The sequence below is a fragment of the Muscardinus avellanarius genome, assembly GCF_963383645.1.
Source record: "Muscardinus avellanarius genome assembly, chromosome: 3".
Classification (NCBI taxonomy): domain Eukaryota; kingdom Metazoa; phylum Chordata; class Mammalia; order Rodentia; family Gliridae; genus Muscardinus; species Muscardinus avellanarius.
This window is the reverse complement of record NC_137788.1, coordinates 76,266,515-76,282,646: the sequence shown is the minus strand read 5'-3', so window position 1 is coordinate 76,282,646 and position 16,132 is coordinate 76,266,515. Positions and strand designations below refer to the sequence as shown.

Here is a 16,132-nt window from a genome sequence, read left to right as displayed (position 1 = left end):
TCTGCCCCTAACCCCCAAAAGTTCATGCCCAACTCAAAATGCAAAATTCATTCAGTCCATCTCTAAGAGTGCCCAAAGTCTTAATAGTTCTAGCATTGCTCAAAAAAAAAAAAATGTAAGTCCAAAGTCTTCTCTGAGACTCAAGGAAAACTCTTATCTGTACACCCTTGTAAAAATAAGAAGCAAGTTACATATTTCCAATATACAATGGCACAGAATAAACATTCCCACTACAAAAGGGAGGAATTGGGGGCATAGAAAGAAGGGATAGGGCCAAAGCAAACCCAAAATCCAGCAAGGCAAACAATGTTAAGTCCTGTCACTCAACATCCAGTGAGATGTAATCTCCAATGGGCTTAGGCAGCCCCACTCTAATGGCCTCGTCAGTTCCAACCATCTGGCTTCCCTTAGCTCAGTTCCACGGCCTATAATGTGCAGCCTTTGGCTTCACTCTCAAAGCTTCACAAATTGTTTCCCTTAGGGTCTGCTTGTAGGAAATCTGACCTGACAACACAGTTCCTAGCCTCCCAGGCCTTCCTTTGAAATCTGGCTGGTTGCTTCCATAACCCTTTAACTCCAGCATCCTGTATTCCTGTAGTTGACACCATGTAAATCACACAAAGATTGGCTACCAGGTCAAGCAGTAACTGGCGCCCCCTTGGACCATGGCTATAGCAGCCTCTGAGTGCCTGTGCAGCTGAGCATGCTGAAACAAATCCTGGAGAAACAACGTCTTAGGTAGTCTCATGCAAGAGAGAACTCTAAGACCTCTTTCAAACTGACCTCTTTCAACCAGGTCTCCAAAATCATTGCACCCTTGAGCCTGGGATGGGTGGGGTCTTGCAGATTCCTGTGATGGCCTCAAGGCATCTTTCATAATGTGTCTGTGCAAAGTACTTAACTTCTTCCTAGTGGCCTAATCTCTTCAGCAACCACAACTTCCTTGGCCTCAACTTCACACACACTTTTATGTCCAAACTGCAAAGTTTTAATATCTTTCTCCTCTGCTTTCTGCTCCCTTTATTATAGCAAGTCTTACTGAAAGCTGCCAGTAGTACCCATTCCACTACCTGAATGCTCTGCTGCAGTGAAATTTCCTCCATCAGTTTAATTAGTCTATTACCTTTAAATTAGGCCTCACATAGTCTTGGGACATGGCCAAAATATAGACAAGTTTGTTGCTAGAACCTACCACATGGGGCTCTATTCAATTTTCCTACAGGGTACTTCTTGCCTTCTGAATCCTCATGAGCATACTCCTTACAACATCCAGATTCTTACGGACATTCTGGCCTTCTGAGCTCCAACCAGAAATACCCATTAAGCTCTGCTTATAACACTTTAAGATTTCTTCAGCCTGCATCTCCAAATTTTTCCAAATTCCTTCAACAAACCAGTTCTGAAGTTTTCCAAACCACATGACTAGGTATAGACGCAACAGCTGTTCTACTCCCAATTTCAGCTGCTCTACCCAATTTCTGTTTTAGTCAGCTTTCAATTTTTTTTTTTTTTTTATCCCTGTGACAAAAATACCTGACAAGCACAACTTAGAGAAAAAAAGTTTATTGGGGCTCCTGGTTTCAGAGCTTTGAGAGGTTTCAATCCATGGCTGGCAGGCTTCAAGACAGAAACCACAGAGGCAGGGTACATGGCAGAGAGAAGCCACTCTCAGACATGGTGGGCAGAACCATAGAGAGCTAAGGTGGGAACTGGGGACTTACCTAGTCCTCAAGGCCCCACCCACAAGAATTTGCCCCTTCCAGCCGCGACCCACCTCTGAGTCTGTTTGGGGGACATTCCAGACCCAAACCATGACACCTAGAGACTTGGAAGGCTTTCTGGAGAAGGTGATTCTCAGTTCTTCTATTTACTGGTTATGTGAACTTAAGTTTCCTTATTTGTAAATGAATAAAAAATAACTACTTTGCAGGATTATTATAAAGAATAGGAATGATAAACAAAACATGAACATAATTCCTGGCACATATAGGTACTCAGTAAATAGAATCAATTTTGAATTCAGATTTTATAATTTATCAGTGAAATATAATAAAATTGACAAATACTCTTGAATGGCTAATATGTGCTGAGTACTATACTAATATAAATATTCTAATATAAAATTAGTCTTTTTCCAAAGACTATATAATCATATAATTAGACAACATGTACTCTGAAATAGTACTCTGAAACAACATGTACTCTGAAACAGTTAAGTAGCAATAAATAAATAATAGAATAATATAATAGTATAAGAAATATATAATAATAGTATAAATAATAGTATAAGATAGTTTAAAATAATAGTATAACCTCTCAAAATAATAGTATAAGGCCGGGCATGGTGGCGCACACTTGTAATCCCCACGCTTGGGAGGCAGAGACAGGAGGATCACGCAGGTTCAAGGACAGACGCACTGGCTTAAGAGACCCTGTTTCCAAATAAAATATAAAATAGGGCTGGGAGTGTATCCTGGAGGTAGAAGGGTTCCATCCCCAGTACCACCAAATAAATAATAATAATAATAATAATAATAATAATAATAATAATAATAATAAATAGTATAAAAATATAATTAATCAGCAAATGAATTTTACTTGTAGTAATGTCTATCAAAGTTAGTGGGAGAGATAAATTACTTCATATTAATGTGTCCAGGATTTAAAAATTAAGTGGGATATCAACTGAGACCTGAAGAATGATATGGTTAGGTGGTATATGCTAGGTGATATGTTAGGTAGTATAGCTAGCAAGGTAAATGGAAATAAGTCTCTTTTTTCTTTTGTTGTACTGAAGATGAAACCCAAGGATATTCTACCTCTGAGCCACACCTGCAGACCTATTTTATTTTTATTTTAAAACAGAGTCTCACTCAGTAATAAAGAGCTTCACTAAGTTGCTGAGGCTGACTCCGAATCCGCCATCCTCCTGTCTCAGCCTCCCAAGTATTGGGATTACAAGCATTTGCCACTGCTCCTGGCTTAAGTCAATATTTAAGGCAAATGATATAGCATAAGCAAAATCTCAAGTGCAGAATATAGCACATGTTGAGAACAGAGTCCACTAAACAATCATACTTTATAGGCTTCTTAACCTGTTCAGCTTTTAGGAGCACTATGTGATACTCTGTGGCTGGAAGTAGGAGTGGTGAATAAGGGAGGTACACTACATTTTAAAACAGACTTATCCAATATATCAGAATAAAGAACATTGAAAAAGCACTGCATTTATTTTAATTTAATTATATAATATCTATTTAAATGTCACAATAAACACTTTATTTACAACTGTATTTATAGCTACAAAAAAATCTCACTTTTTCGCTACTTGCAGGGCATACCGGGACCACATGGAAATCCTGGACTCCCTGGACTACCAGGGCCAAAGGTGAGTGAATACTAACCAACATCACATGATCATCCTGACATTTTAAAAGAAAGTTCTTAACTTCAAGGCCAGATGTGGAATATTAATGTCTCATTCATTTCCAGAGAGTAATTCTGTGGACTCTGCATATCATGAAGTGTCACAAATAGTTTGAAAAATAAATTATTTGCTACTGTACATCTGTCTTTGTCTTTTTATGATGCTATAACAGAATACTTTATGTTGGAAAATTTGTAAAGAAAAGAGGCTTATTTTGGTTCATGACTGGAGGACTAGGAAGTCCAAATCAGGCATCTGCATATGGTTGGCTTCTGGTGAAGGCCTCATGGCAGAAGGGTGAGAAGGGGACCAAAGGGGCCACTTTCTAGCAACTTGTTCTAATAACAAGTTGTCTTACGAAGAACAAGAGATGACATTAACCTCTTTGTGAGGCTCCACCCCTGTGCCCCCCAAACCTCCCAACATTGCTACATTGAAGAATTAAGCCTCAACATGAGTTTTAGTGGAGATAAACCATGTTTAAATTAAAGATGTATCATAAGAAAAATTGCTTTAATATTGTGTAAAACAATTTGGCTAAAACCTAATGTCATATTTCTCTTGAAATGTAAAAGATAAAGATTCTCAAGACCATGAAAAGTATCTATTTTTATAAAAGAATAAATTAATTTTGACAAGTAGAGGTATCATCTTCTGTTGTTAATATCTTATATTATAAAGGTAATATGCATTGTAAGACTTTTGAAAATAATCAAATTTGTAATAATAGCTTAGAATTTTAAGGATTATTATAAGCAGTTTTCCAGTGCTAAAACAGGAATAATAATTCAATGAGTCACAAAATGGAAGAGATAATAGAGTCTTTACCTAGATGTTCCAAAGAAAAATGTTTCAATAGTAATAATACTTTTTATTTCTGAGATTTTAAAAATCAGTTCTGTCTAGGGAATCTTCTCAGCATTTAAAAGTAAGGTTAATAAAAATATATATATTTAGAGAGTAGCTAGACATGGCCACTTAAGCCTGTAATCACAGCCATTTGGGGAAACTGACACAGAAGGATTACAAGTTTGTGTCCAGCACAAGGAAACTAGCAAGACCCTATCTCAGAATAAATTTAAAGCATTTTAAAAAGGCTGGAAATAGCTGGGCGTAGTGGCGCACGCTTGTAATCCCCACGCTTAGGAGGCGGAGACAGGAGGATCGCGCAGGTTTGAAGCCAGACACGCGTGCTGGCTTAGGTGACCCTGTTTCTAAATAAAAATATAAAATAGGTCTGGGAGTGTAGCCCGGAGGTAGAAGGGCTTCCGGGGACCCCAGTACCACCAAAAAATAAAAAATTTTAAAAAAGGCTGGAAATATAGCTCAGTGGTAGAGCCCTTGCCTAGTATGTGCAAGGGCCTGGATTCAATCCCTGGTACTGCAAAAAAAAAAAAAAAAAAAAAAAAAAAAAAAAGTTAACATGCCTATTTCCATTTAAAATGATTTTTATTTAATACAATATAGTATGTACAGTATCTGATGCTATATAAGTAAAGCTATATTGTACACTATATATTATTCATGCTTCACCAGGTGTTTTGTAACTGTTTTATCTAGGGTCCCAAAGGTGATCCTGGATTTTCCCCAGGTCAAGCTGTTTTTGGAGAAAAGGTAATTATTTATCCATGCAAAAACACGGCAAAAAAAATTAAGTATTTAAAAATCATTTTTACCTTCTGAAAAATGTATACTTTATTGTATCTGGGAAGATAAAACTATTAAATTTTAATGAAGGAAGAAAAATTTGAAAGATTAAGTAAACTATGTTCCATCAGTTTAACTTACTGATTTAAATATTACCTTTGATTTTATTGAGTCTCTTTTGTGTGCTACATGCCAATTAGGGGTGGTCACAGAAAAAAAGAAAAGAAAAAAGTGGTATATGAACTTAACCTCAAAAATTTTGCTATTAATGTACAGGAACATAATAACAGAAAATCCAAGTGTCATTTTATACCATTTCATGATGTATATACACACTTTATCCTCTTTAAGTAATACTTAACTCCCTGAGAGAGAAGCAGTTATCATTATGATATATCTGGTTGAAAAAATAATAACAGATTTTTAAATGGCTTATTATATGAAAAGTAAATTACAGAATTCATAACATGCAGGTTTTCAGACTTCTAATTTAGGCTGATTTTCATATTGATATAATTTTCTGACACCTGCATACATGTAGATAAAAACTCATGCTTTAAAGTGAAGATAGCAGCAAAACTTTTTCTGGGAGAAAGATGCTTTTTTCTGGTCAGGATAAATATAAATAGAGTCTTTAGGAGGCCATTAGGAAAACTTTGTTTAGACAATCACTTGATAAATGTGATACAATTATAGGATGTTTTTGTTTGTGTGGCACACATTCACAAACTTTCAAAATCTCTAAACAATTTTAGTGATTCCTGAGTTGAAATTTTATCTTTTAGTTGGCTTACAGAAACTCTTGTAAACTTAAAAATAAATCACATCATAGAAATGGGCTATACAGATAAATCCTAAAAATCTCTATAAATAAATCCTCAAATTTTTTTATTTAAAATTTTAAGTTCACAAAATCTAAATATCTTAGAAAAGTCTTGAAGTTTTATTACTAGAAACATAGTATTTTCAATGATCTCTTGATCTTACCTGTAAGGAAAAATACCCTACTATTTGGGCAAAAATAGAACTGTCCTTTTATAAAATATCTAAATATAGTACACTTATTTTCATACTTAAAATTTAGAAATTAGAGGCCAACTCTGTCTTGGTGGCTGTTTTAAATAAAACCTTCAAATTCAACATAAACATTTATATCAAATGATTATCTTTCCTTGTGGTTTCTCTGTACAAAATATACAGTGGTTTAGTATGAGAGTTGAGGCTTGGACATATGCTAGTAGTCTTTTTTTGTTTCATTCTTTTTGGGTTGCTGATTGTTAATATTACATAAGAAAAATGTAGTAAGATGCAGAATTTAATACCATGTTGCCATTGAACTTTGAGTAAAATTTAACCTTTAAAACTGAGGGATATATTTCTAAAACAGTAAAATTTTGACACAATATGTAATTGTATTTATATTAAATCAGATTAAAATTCATTGGGGAGATAGGAGGCTAATATATCACACTGAGTAGATAGGAGGTTAATTATACAACTACCTGAATACAAATAAAATAAGAACATTAAGCCGGGCGCGGAGACAGGAGGATCACGCAGGTTCGGCAGGTTCGAAGCCAGCCGCGCTGGTTTAAGAGACCCTGTTTCCACATAAAAAGTATAAAATAGGTCTGGGAGTGTAGCCCGGAGGTAGAAGGGCTTCCAGGAACCCCAGTACCACCAAACAAACAAACAAACAAAAAGTAAAAAATGAAAAAAGTAAAAAAAAAATAGGAACATTAAATTGGTGGGAGTAGAGATAGATGGGGAAAATATTTTAAATTATTTCATGTTTACAATGTATATTGTAAGAATGAAAGGACAGAAGCAATGCAGGGACTAGTCCATCTCCACCTCACATCCACAATGTAACAGTCTCAGCCATACACTTGTTTTCAAGCCCTGTTTTGATTGCAGTTTTTAGATGCCATCGTTTTCTTTTTTCCTATAAGACAAGCAAGACATCATCAACACCTTTGAGAAGCAACATTAAAATGAATGTTAGAACAAACAGAAAAACACTCCATTGTCAATAATCAGAAGCATCCTCTTTCTTCTGAATGTTTAATTTGATGACATAATAAAGTAGATAAGACACTAAAAACTAATCTGAACATATAGCTACTAAGGAGCTTCTTTAGTATTATTACCGAAGTTCTCTTTTATTTATTTTCTTGATACTGGGGATTGAGCCCAGGGCGTCACTCCTACTAAGCACTAATACTAAGCATGCTGGATTCCACAACTAAGCTGCACACTCAGCCTCTCTTTTCTTTCCTTCCTTCCTCCCTCTCTGCCTCTCTCTTTTCTTCCTAATATTACATTTTTTTTTTCCAGTTGTGGTGGCACACTCCTGTAATTCCAGTTTTTGGGAGGCTCAGACAGGAAGATCACAGGTTTGAACTCAGTCTCAGCAACTTAGCAAGACCTTGTTTCAAAACAAGAAAAAAATTAAAAAAGAGATGGGGGTATAGCAGAGTAAGAGATGGAGGGAGGGAGGGAGGGAGAGAGAGAGAGAGAGAGAACGAACAAACGCACCCCTCTGGGTTCAATACCCAGTAAAACACACACACACACACACACACACACACACACACACACACACACACCAAAAAAAAAAAAAAATTCTTTTCGCATACCAGTTGCATTGTAAAGAGGGAAAGGGAGACATTAAAAAAAAAGCGTACTTCTTTATTTATTTATTTTTGGGGGGGTGGTACTGGGGTTTCTGGAAACCCTTCTACCTCCAGGCTGTACTCCCAGACCTATTTCATCTGGGATCTTTACTGAGAAGAGAAATTGTTTCACAAAGTATTTTAAGATTTTGGGGTTTTTTTTTTGGGGGGGGGGTACTGGGGGTGGAACCCAGGGACATTCTACCTCCGAGCAACACCCCCAGCCCTATCTTTTATTTTTTATTTTGAAACAGGGTCTCATTGAGTTGCAGAGGGTCTCACTAAGTAGCTGAGGCTGGTCAGGAACCCGGATTCTCCTTTTCCAGCCTCTCAAATGCTGGGATTACAAGCGTGTGCCACCATTCCCGGCTTCTTTCAGGTTTTTAAACTGATGGGAATTTTGAGAAGGAGGAGATTCCTAGAGAAAAGAATGGTGAGCCAAAGGGGAAAGGCATGGAGGTGGGAGAGTATAGATCCTCAGCTCTGGAAGAGGCAAGGTGAACTCAGGAAAGGGCTAGGACATGAGGTGAAACTTGAACCAAGTTGTGAGGATCAAAAACAAATGCAGTTAAGACTTAACATGCAAAATTAAGTGAAAGTTTAATTTTGAATTCTTTCTCATGACATTAAACCTCCCTGCTTTATTGATAGGGTGATCATGGCCTTGCTGGATTAATAGGACCCCCTGGACTGCAAGGTAAAAAGGTAAGAAGTAGTTTTACTTTGACATGATTGAATGTCAGATGGATCTGGGAGCTCAACTAGCACAGTCTCATTTTGAAGTTGTGACTAAAACGAATGTTTTAAGTTTCTTTTATCTGCAAAATAAAACTAGATTGCTGTCCTAATTCAGGAAAATAATACCCACAAAAGACAGAATCTCAGGAAAAAATAAAGGACCCTTCAGTTAATAATGGACAGACAATTCATATGCAGGAGAAAGAAAAAGTCACTGATAGAGTGTTAACTGTTTCCCCAATTTGAAGTATAGTGGGACAGTGACCTACTTCTGAAATCTTGGAGTCACTTTATCACTTTTATGTGCCCAAGTTGATATTCATTTGCTTTTAGGTAATATTTGTGTGTGTTTTATAAAAGGGTTCTCATTTTATTGAAAAATAGTAAAATAATCTGCCAAAATTGATATGCAAATGTAAGTGAATACTGAGGAAAACTAGTAAAAAAAAAAGGAGACATGTATATGTGACTTGGCCTTTTCTGGGGTAGAAAGAAGTACTGACACAGCTACTGTAATTATTCAGCAAATACATTGTGCAATTTCCTAGGTTAGTACATGTGTAAATTGCTATTTGTGCAGCATTTCCCCCCTTCCTACTACTAAATTGTTGGTTTTCTGCAGGGAATGAAGAAGATGAAAATTTTCCTTCTAAGGTTTCAAGGGCCCAAGCTGTTGTAGGGTCATACCTGACTTGATATGGATTTCTAAATACATAGAGTGAGGCGCTGCGTTGGTGTCAGTGAGTTTATTGTTTTCCTCTTGGGGGTATAGGTTGTAGGTAGCAGTCAGGCTGTACTTGCGTGGTTCAAATCCCATCTGTTATTTTCCAAGTCCCATTAACCTCCCTAGGCTTCATTTACTTCATCTGTGAAACATGGAGGAAATATTACCCCCTTCCTAGTGAATTTTGAGGAGGATGAGATGAAATACTATCCTAAGCTATAGAAGGCCAAATGTCCAGGCCTTCATACATGTTAACCATCAGCTGCCTGTCTAGTTTTAAAATGAATTCTTACCTCTTTTTCTGCCTTCATAACCTCTGTTAAAGATCTGACTTATAAAATGATGAAAAAGATTTTTTTTCTCCAGTGACTACAGCATGACTTTTACTCCCCTGAAGTGCTACATGAATTCTTAAAATCAAGCAAGAATTTAAGTTATTTATTTTGTAAGTGAAAAAAATGAAAATAAGCCCAGAGAGGCCAGCATAATTGCTCAAGTTCACTTAGTTACAACAGAATCAGGAGAGAAAAATATACTGATGTTGAATTTGCTGTTCTTTTAACAATGCCTTTATAGTACATCATGAGAGATAAATTAGGTATTTGGATTTTGATTAATATGAAATAATTATAGCTTCATCTTTTAAACTATGTTGTAGAATTGTGGTATTAATACTAATATTAAAAGTAGCTACTTGAGCCAGGCGTGATAGCACATGCTTGTAATTCTAGTACTTGGGAGGCTGAGACAGGAGGATTGCGCAGGTTCGCCACCAGCCCCAGCTACTTACTGAAGCCTTCTGCAACTTAGTGAGACCCTGTTTCAAAATAAAGAATAAATAATTGGGCTTGGGGTGTAGCTCAGAGGTAGAATGCTCCTGGGTTCAATCCCCAGTACCACAAAAATAAATAAATAAATACACAAATATAAAAAGTAGCTACTGTATTGTATCAAATATTGCAGTCTGCCGAGTACTGGTTAAATCTTTAACCTACTGAGACCGATAACATGTTCAACATGTCATAAATAAGTTAATGGAGGTGAATATGAGTTAGATCACTCACTCAAGGCCATACAGCTATTTATTGGCAGCATCAGAACTCAAATCCCTACATGTGGGACACATGTGACTATGTTCTTGATAATTTTGTAGACTGCTTCATTTTAGTTAATTAATTATTTAAGCCAATATATATTAGATATTGGATTTTCAGTATTTCTATTTTAAGCATGTATACAAGAGTAAGTAAATATTATTTTTCATGAAAGCCAAGGGAATAAATATTGTTTTAGATGACAGATTGTAATGACTTTATTATTTTTTTCCCTCTGGAAAGTATCTAAAACTATTAGAATTCTTTTAATTAATGAAACTCAATTTTTAAAAACTAAAATGTGCCAGGCATGGTGGCACACACTTGTAATCCCCGTGCTTGGGAGGCGGAGACAGGAGGATCGCGCAGGTTCGAAGCCAGCCGCGCTGGCTTAAGAGACCCTGTTTCCAAATAAAAATATAAAAAAATAGGTGTCTGGGAGTATAGCCCGGAGGTAAAAGGGTTTCCAGGAACCCCAGCACCACAAAAAAAAAAAAAACCTAAAATGTTAGAATGTGTGCAGCACACCATCAACTCATGAAAACTGTTGATATAAATAAACAGAAGATTCATGTAAAAAATATTTTCAAAAATAAAAGTAACATTAAGGCAAATAACGAAGCAAGTCAGCAACAAAATTTTGCTGATTCTTCAATAGAATGGGTTTTTTTGTTTGCTTTTTTCTTTTCCTCCTTTTTACCATGCTAACTGGTTACATTGCTTCAACTTAGCCATCTTAATGTAACATTTATTTTCCTAGGAACTAAAGTATATTTCACTTTCCACTGAGAGCCTAAATTTTTTGCCAGAAAGCAGATAAGTTGGATCCAGAGTGCATGTTGGCTTGGCTGGAAGACAAGAGTTGTAATTTTGAGCTTGAATTTAAGATGGAGTTTTAAATTATTTTTTAATATGGCCAATCAGTTGCTATATTAAAATTGGAAGCCTATTTAAAATTGTGAGCGCATTTACAATATAATCAACTGAAACAATTTTTCAAGGATCAACAGGATAAGCTAACTATAAGCAATTAAGTTCATCTTAGCATGAAGGTATAACTCAGAACAAGTGAGTCTATAATAAAACATTTTAAACGACATTGTTTTTTGAATATCCAAAAGAATGATTCTCATTTTAACTGCAGTTAAAATGTGAATTCTCACTTTGTCTTGAGAGAATTATTCCAATTATTTTGAAGTCTTTCCATTACATAGAAAGTGCACAGTAAATATCTGTAAAAAGTTGGAAAGGAAAAAAAAACTGAAAACATGAAGTGGAATGCATTGTGATTTATCAGCCATTCAAAGAGTATGGAGCTTTTCATAAATGTTTAAAGCAAGGGCAGGACTAAGAAGCTGCAACAATACTAGATCTCAGTGAAACAATACAAGGAAAAAAGCAGGGTTGGCCTGAAATCAGTACTTGAAGAGAGAAATATGGAAATTTCTACGGTTCCATAGCTAACTCTATACATCATCTCTCCCTGGCCCATTATTCTTGTAAAAAGCCACAGAGCTCTGTTTTACTTTGGCCTGGCTCCAAACTCCAGCGTTGTACTGAGTGATACATACGCTGCTGCCTAGGAGCTGTTCTCACCACGGTTACCAGACCCCTACAGCCCACCATTCCCACTAATGGTAGGAGAAGCTGAGAACAGGCAACTCGCAGCGCTTGACCTTCCCACCGGGAGAGCTAGTGATGGCCACAATGCGGTGATGTGTGGGACTCTGGAAATTTCCCCCAGTCTGGCTCATGTGATTGAAATTCCAACATTAGCCATGAATTCATTTGGCTCAGTGTTTCAGTTTCCAGAAGTCCTTTTAGAGACTTCAGGGTCCTCAGAAGAAGCTGTCAGTGAGCATCCTCTTGAGAATTCATCGATCCTACTGTTTTTCTCCGAGACCTAGTTGAGAGGGACAACAGGGTCAGAGGGACCAAAGTAAAAGTCCAATACTATGTAAAGCAGGTTAGTGGGTCGGCATTATGAGGAATTTGGGGCAGAGGTTGGCAGACGTCTTTTGTGTGCATGAAGTATGGTCTCAGAAAGGGAGACTGGCAGAATAGAGAAGTTTATATTGTATTTATCCTCTAATTTCCCCCCCTCCAAGTTCTCCAACTTTCTGGGATCATTATTCTATTTAATATTTTTTAAAAAAATTAAATCCTTGCTGGGCATGGTGGCGCACGCTTGTAATCCCAACGCTTGGGAGGCAGAGACAGGAGGATCGCGCAGGTTCGAAGCCAGCCACATGTACTGGCTTAGGAGACCCTGTTTCCAAATAAAAATGTAAAAAATGGTGTGGGAGTGTAGCCTGGAGGTAGAAGGGCTTCCAGGAACCCCAGTACCACACACACAAACAATTAAATCCTTATTTTTCAGACTTGGGGAAATTTAATTGCCTTCCCCCAAGAAGCACTTAAATTCTTATGGATGTTACTATTCGTCTGATTCTAAATTCCTGCTTGGGAATTCCTTTTGCTATACGGTATCATGCTGCATTATCACTGATTCTCAAGGTTTCCATAGGTTCCCTGATTGCTTTGGTCATAACTTGGCTATCGGCTTTTGTTATGTTTCTTGAATCAGGCTGATAATGAGTCCTGTAGTATTTGACAAACTTTACTACAGACTGTAATTACCCAATCTATAAAGTTATTATATTATGAAGAAAGGAAATTTAGTGTTGGCTTTCAGACAGCACTGCAGTAGCAGTGGCTAAAGGGACATCTAACAGTGGCTAGGAGCAAGGACTGCAGTTCTTCCACTGTGGTCTCTCAGCCCAGTGTCTGGCACAGAACAAGCATGTCCTATTAGTATAGATGCTCTTAAATTCAGTTGGCTTTCCCTTAGTTCAGTTCTACCGCACATCTTCCCCTTCTGGTCTGCTTCTCAAAGCAGTGTCCCTTCACTGCAGTTTTATTGTCCCTGAGTCCTCTGTCTTTTTTTTTTTTTTTTTTTTTTTGGTGGTACTGGGGTTCCTGAAAGGCCTTCTACCTCTGGGCTATACTCCCAGACCTATTTTATATTTTTATTTGGAAACAGGGTCTCCTAAGCCAGCAAGGCTGGCTTTGAACCTGCGCGATCCTCCTGTCTCTGCCTCCCAAGTGCGGGGATTACAAGCATGCACCACCACGCCCGGCCTGAGTCCTCTGTCTTTAACCAACCATCGTTTCATTTCAGGTCAGCTGATTAAAACTAGTTGACCATTTATCACTCAGTTAACGTTGCCTTTCATGTGATTACGTGCAACGGTTAGCTCACCTTTGCTTTCCTTTCCTAGTCAGAAGCAAAAGACCTCAAACAACAGAGCAGTTTGCCTCCTCAGACTTTGTTACTCTCTCTCTAGTGCTGCAGTTGTTTTATCACACACTTTTGTCCTGAAATTCATTCAGCAAACCAGCATTATGTAAATAAGATGTAACCCTTTAAATGTACCTTTAATTATCTTACTGTCTTGACATAAAAGGAAATTTCAAAAGTATGTTTAGCAATAATTTACGTCGCTGCTGTTCTTTGACACACTGAGATATTGAGGAATCTCGACGTGGCTGGTCAGTGGCACAACTGGATAATAGAGCTCAGTGTGTTTGATCTGTTCATTATAAATAGAAGAGAAAGCCCTGAACATATTGTTTTACTTAAGCTCTTTTGATTGCAAAGAATGGAGACTTGGGCGATCTCGAGGAAGAGAATGAGTTGTTCCATTTCTCTCTGCAGCATTAAGGGAAACAGGGATCACATGGAATCTAAAAATAGATACTGCAATATGACTTGATCTCAGACGCTGATTCAGAGCAGCTCTGAGGATTCGAGCAGTTATAGTTTGGGAATGTTTATCTATGTTTCTGCTAGAATCCATCGACTCTGTCTGCAGCCACCTTTCTATGTTATCTTGCTTCTCCTCTGACAACTTCCTTTCTAAGCATAATTTATGCTTATTTTTAAATGTATATTTTGTCTTTCTTGTAATGTCTTCCTCTTCCTCTTGACCTTTCTTTCTGAATCTTTACAGCTGTCTCTCCTCCATTGCTAAATACCAATATTTTTCTGTTGTCAGTAAACTTCCTTTTAAGACAAGATAATTTGGTTGGCCTAACTTATCTTTATTTAGGCAAAATCCTTCATTCAAAGCGGTCTCAGAGGCTACTGGCCAGACTTTATATTGTCCTTTCTTAGATCAAATGCCAGCTCCTGTGACTGAGGTGATAGGATCCAGTTCATGAGAAATAGATCTTGACTTTATCAGCCCCTCCAGATGAAGAAGAGTCCCCTTAAAAGGGAGTTATATCTGTAGGAGTTACCATGACAAACATTATTTTTCACTGTTAAAAAGTGCTCGGGGGAAGTCATCTAAAGATGTGGGGCTGGCACTGCATTCTGTTTTACTGTAGGTGAGGTAGCAAAGAGGTGCAGACCAGAAACACAGAAAATGAGCCAAAGAAAATGAGCATGAGTGGTGTAGCTAGTCTGAAGGGTTCACAGAAAAAGAGAAAAAGAAAAAAAAGGAAATAGACTCATGGCAGAGTCTCTTTAGCCTATATGTGTCTTCCCTGGCTTCTTATTCTTTATATTCCTGACACTTGACTGGGAAGCTTTTAGCTCCCACCCTACTATACTGCTGCCTCATCCCAGTCACGGTCCTGGTACTGAGGACCTTTCTTTCTTTTTTGCTTTTCTTCTTCTTTTTTTTCCTTCTTTTCTTGTGGTACTAGAGATTGAACCCAGAGGCATTTATCTAGGCCCCAAGCTTTTTTATTTTTTATTTTAAAACAGGGTCCCCCTAAGTTGTAGAAATCCTCACTAAATAGCTGAGGGTGGTTTTGGAGTTGAGATATTCTCCTGTCTCAGTCTCCCAAGTACTGGGAAAATAGGTATATAGCATCATGCCCTGTTTGAGGATGTTTCTTATCTTCCATTAATAAAACAAGGAAAAAGCTTCACTTTGTGGATATTATTATTTGTGGACTCATGTAAACATTTGGATAACTGAGCAAAGCTGGCTCATATTTTGTAATTAAACTAAACCTCAGTTGTCTTAACACTCAGTGTGTTGGATGCTACTAAACATCTAAAGCATGTAAGTTTGATAATACCATGATTTGCGAGGGATGCTTTCCATGGATGAGTTTGAACCTGTTGATGAGATGGACAGGTTATATCTGAGTATGTATCAATCAAAAGCATCGAAAGTAGCTAAAACGGTAGGTTACTCAATTCTTGATAAATCTGTCAAACCAGTATGATTCTACATGACTTTAGTCAAGCCATTTACTTTCCCAAAGCCCAGTGTTCTCATCTGTAAAAATGAGAACAGCAGCTACATCATAGGATTAACTGAGGTTTGGAAATGGGGACACAGGCCTGGTGCACAACAGATCAGTGAGGCTCATGGGTCACTTTCTTGCTTATTTTATCATCGTTCCTGTGGCTCTTTCCCTGATCTTTTTCAAGAGGCGTAATCATGAAGGACCTGACTCCCAGAGCACAGGCCTTTTCTTTCCAGTTTTTTTCTTTCCTTTTTTTTCCCTTCCTTTTTGTTCATTTATTTGTTGCCATAATAACACCTGAGACTGGATAATTTATATAAAAGAGGTTTCTTGGGCTCACAGTTCTGGAGGCAGGAAGGTCCAGGCTCACACCCTTGGCGTCTGTTTGACTTCTGATGAGATCTTGCTGCTTCAGCCCCTGTTGGCGAGGAGAGGGGCAAAGGGATGCATGCAAGAGAGGGAAAGCAGGTGGGGAGGCCTTTATAACAATCTGCTCCTACATGATTGTAATCCCAGTACTTGGGAGGCGGAGACAGGAGGATCACAGGTCCAAAGTCAG

At 37.6% G+C, this 16,132-nt stretch overlaps 1 protein-coding gene across 1 annotated transcript in view; it reads left to right on the top strand.

The window, feature by feature from the left end:
• The window catches only part of COL24A1 (collagen type XXIV alpha 1 chain), a gene marked incomplete at both ends in the record, with an annotated part of 326,813 nt that overhangs the window by 42,264 nt on the left and 268,417 nt on the right, over positions 1 to 16,132 (top strand). Inside the window, 3 exons of the mRNA XM_080692101.1 lie at positions 3,335 to 3,388; positions 4,988 to 5,041; positions 8,401 to 8,454. Coding sequence (XP_080548227.1) covers positions 3,335 to 3,388; positions 4,988 to 5,041; positions 8,401 to 8,454 — 162 coding nt within the window. The remainder of the gene's footprint in view (positions 1 to 3,334; positions 3,389 to 4,987; positions 5,042 to 8,400; positions 8,455 to 16,132) is intronic.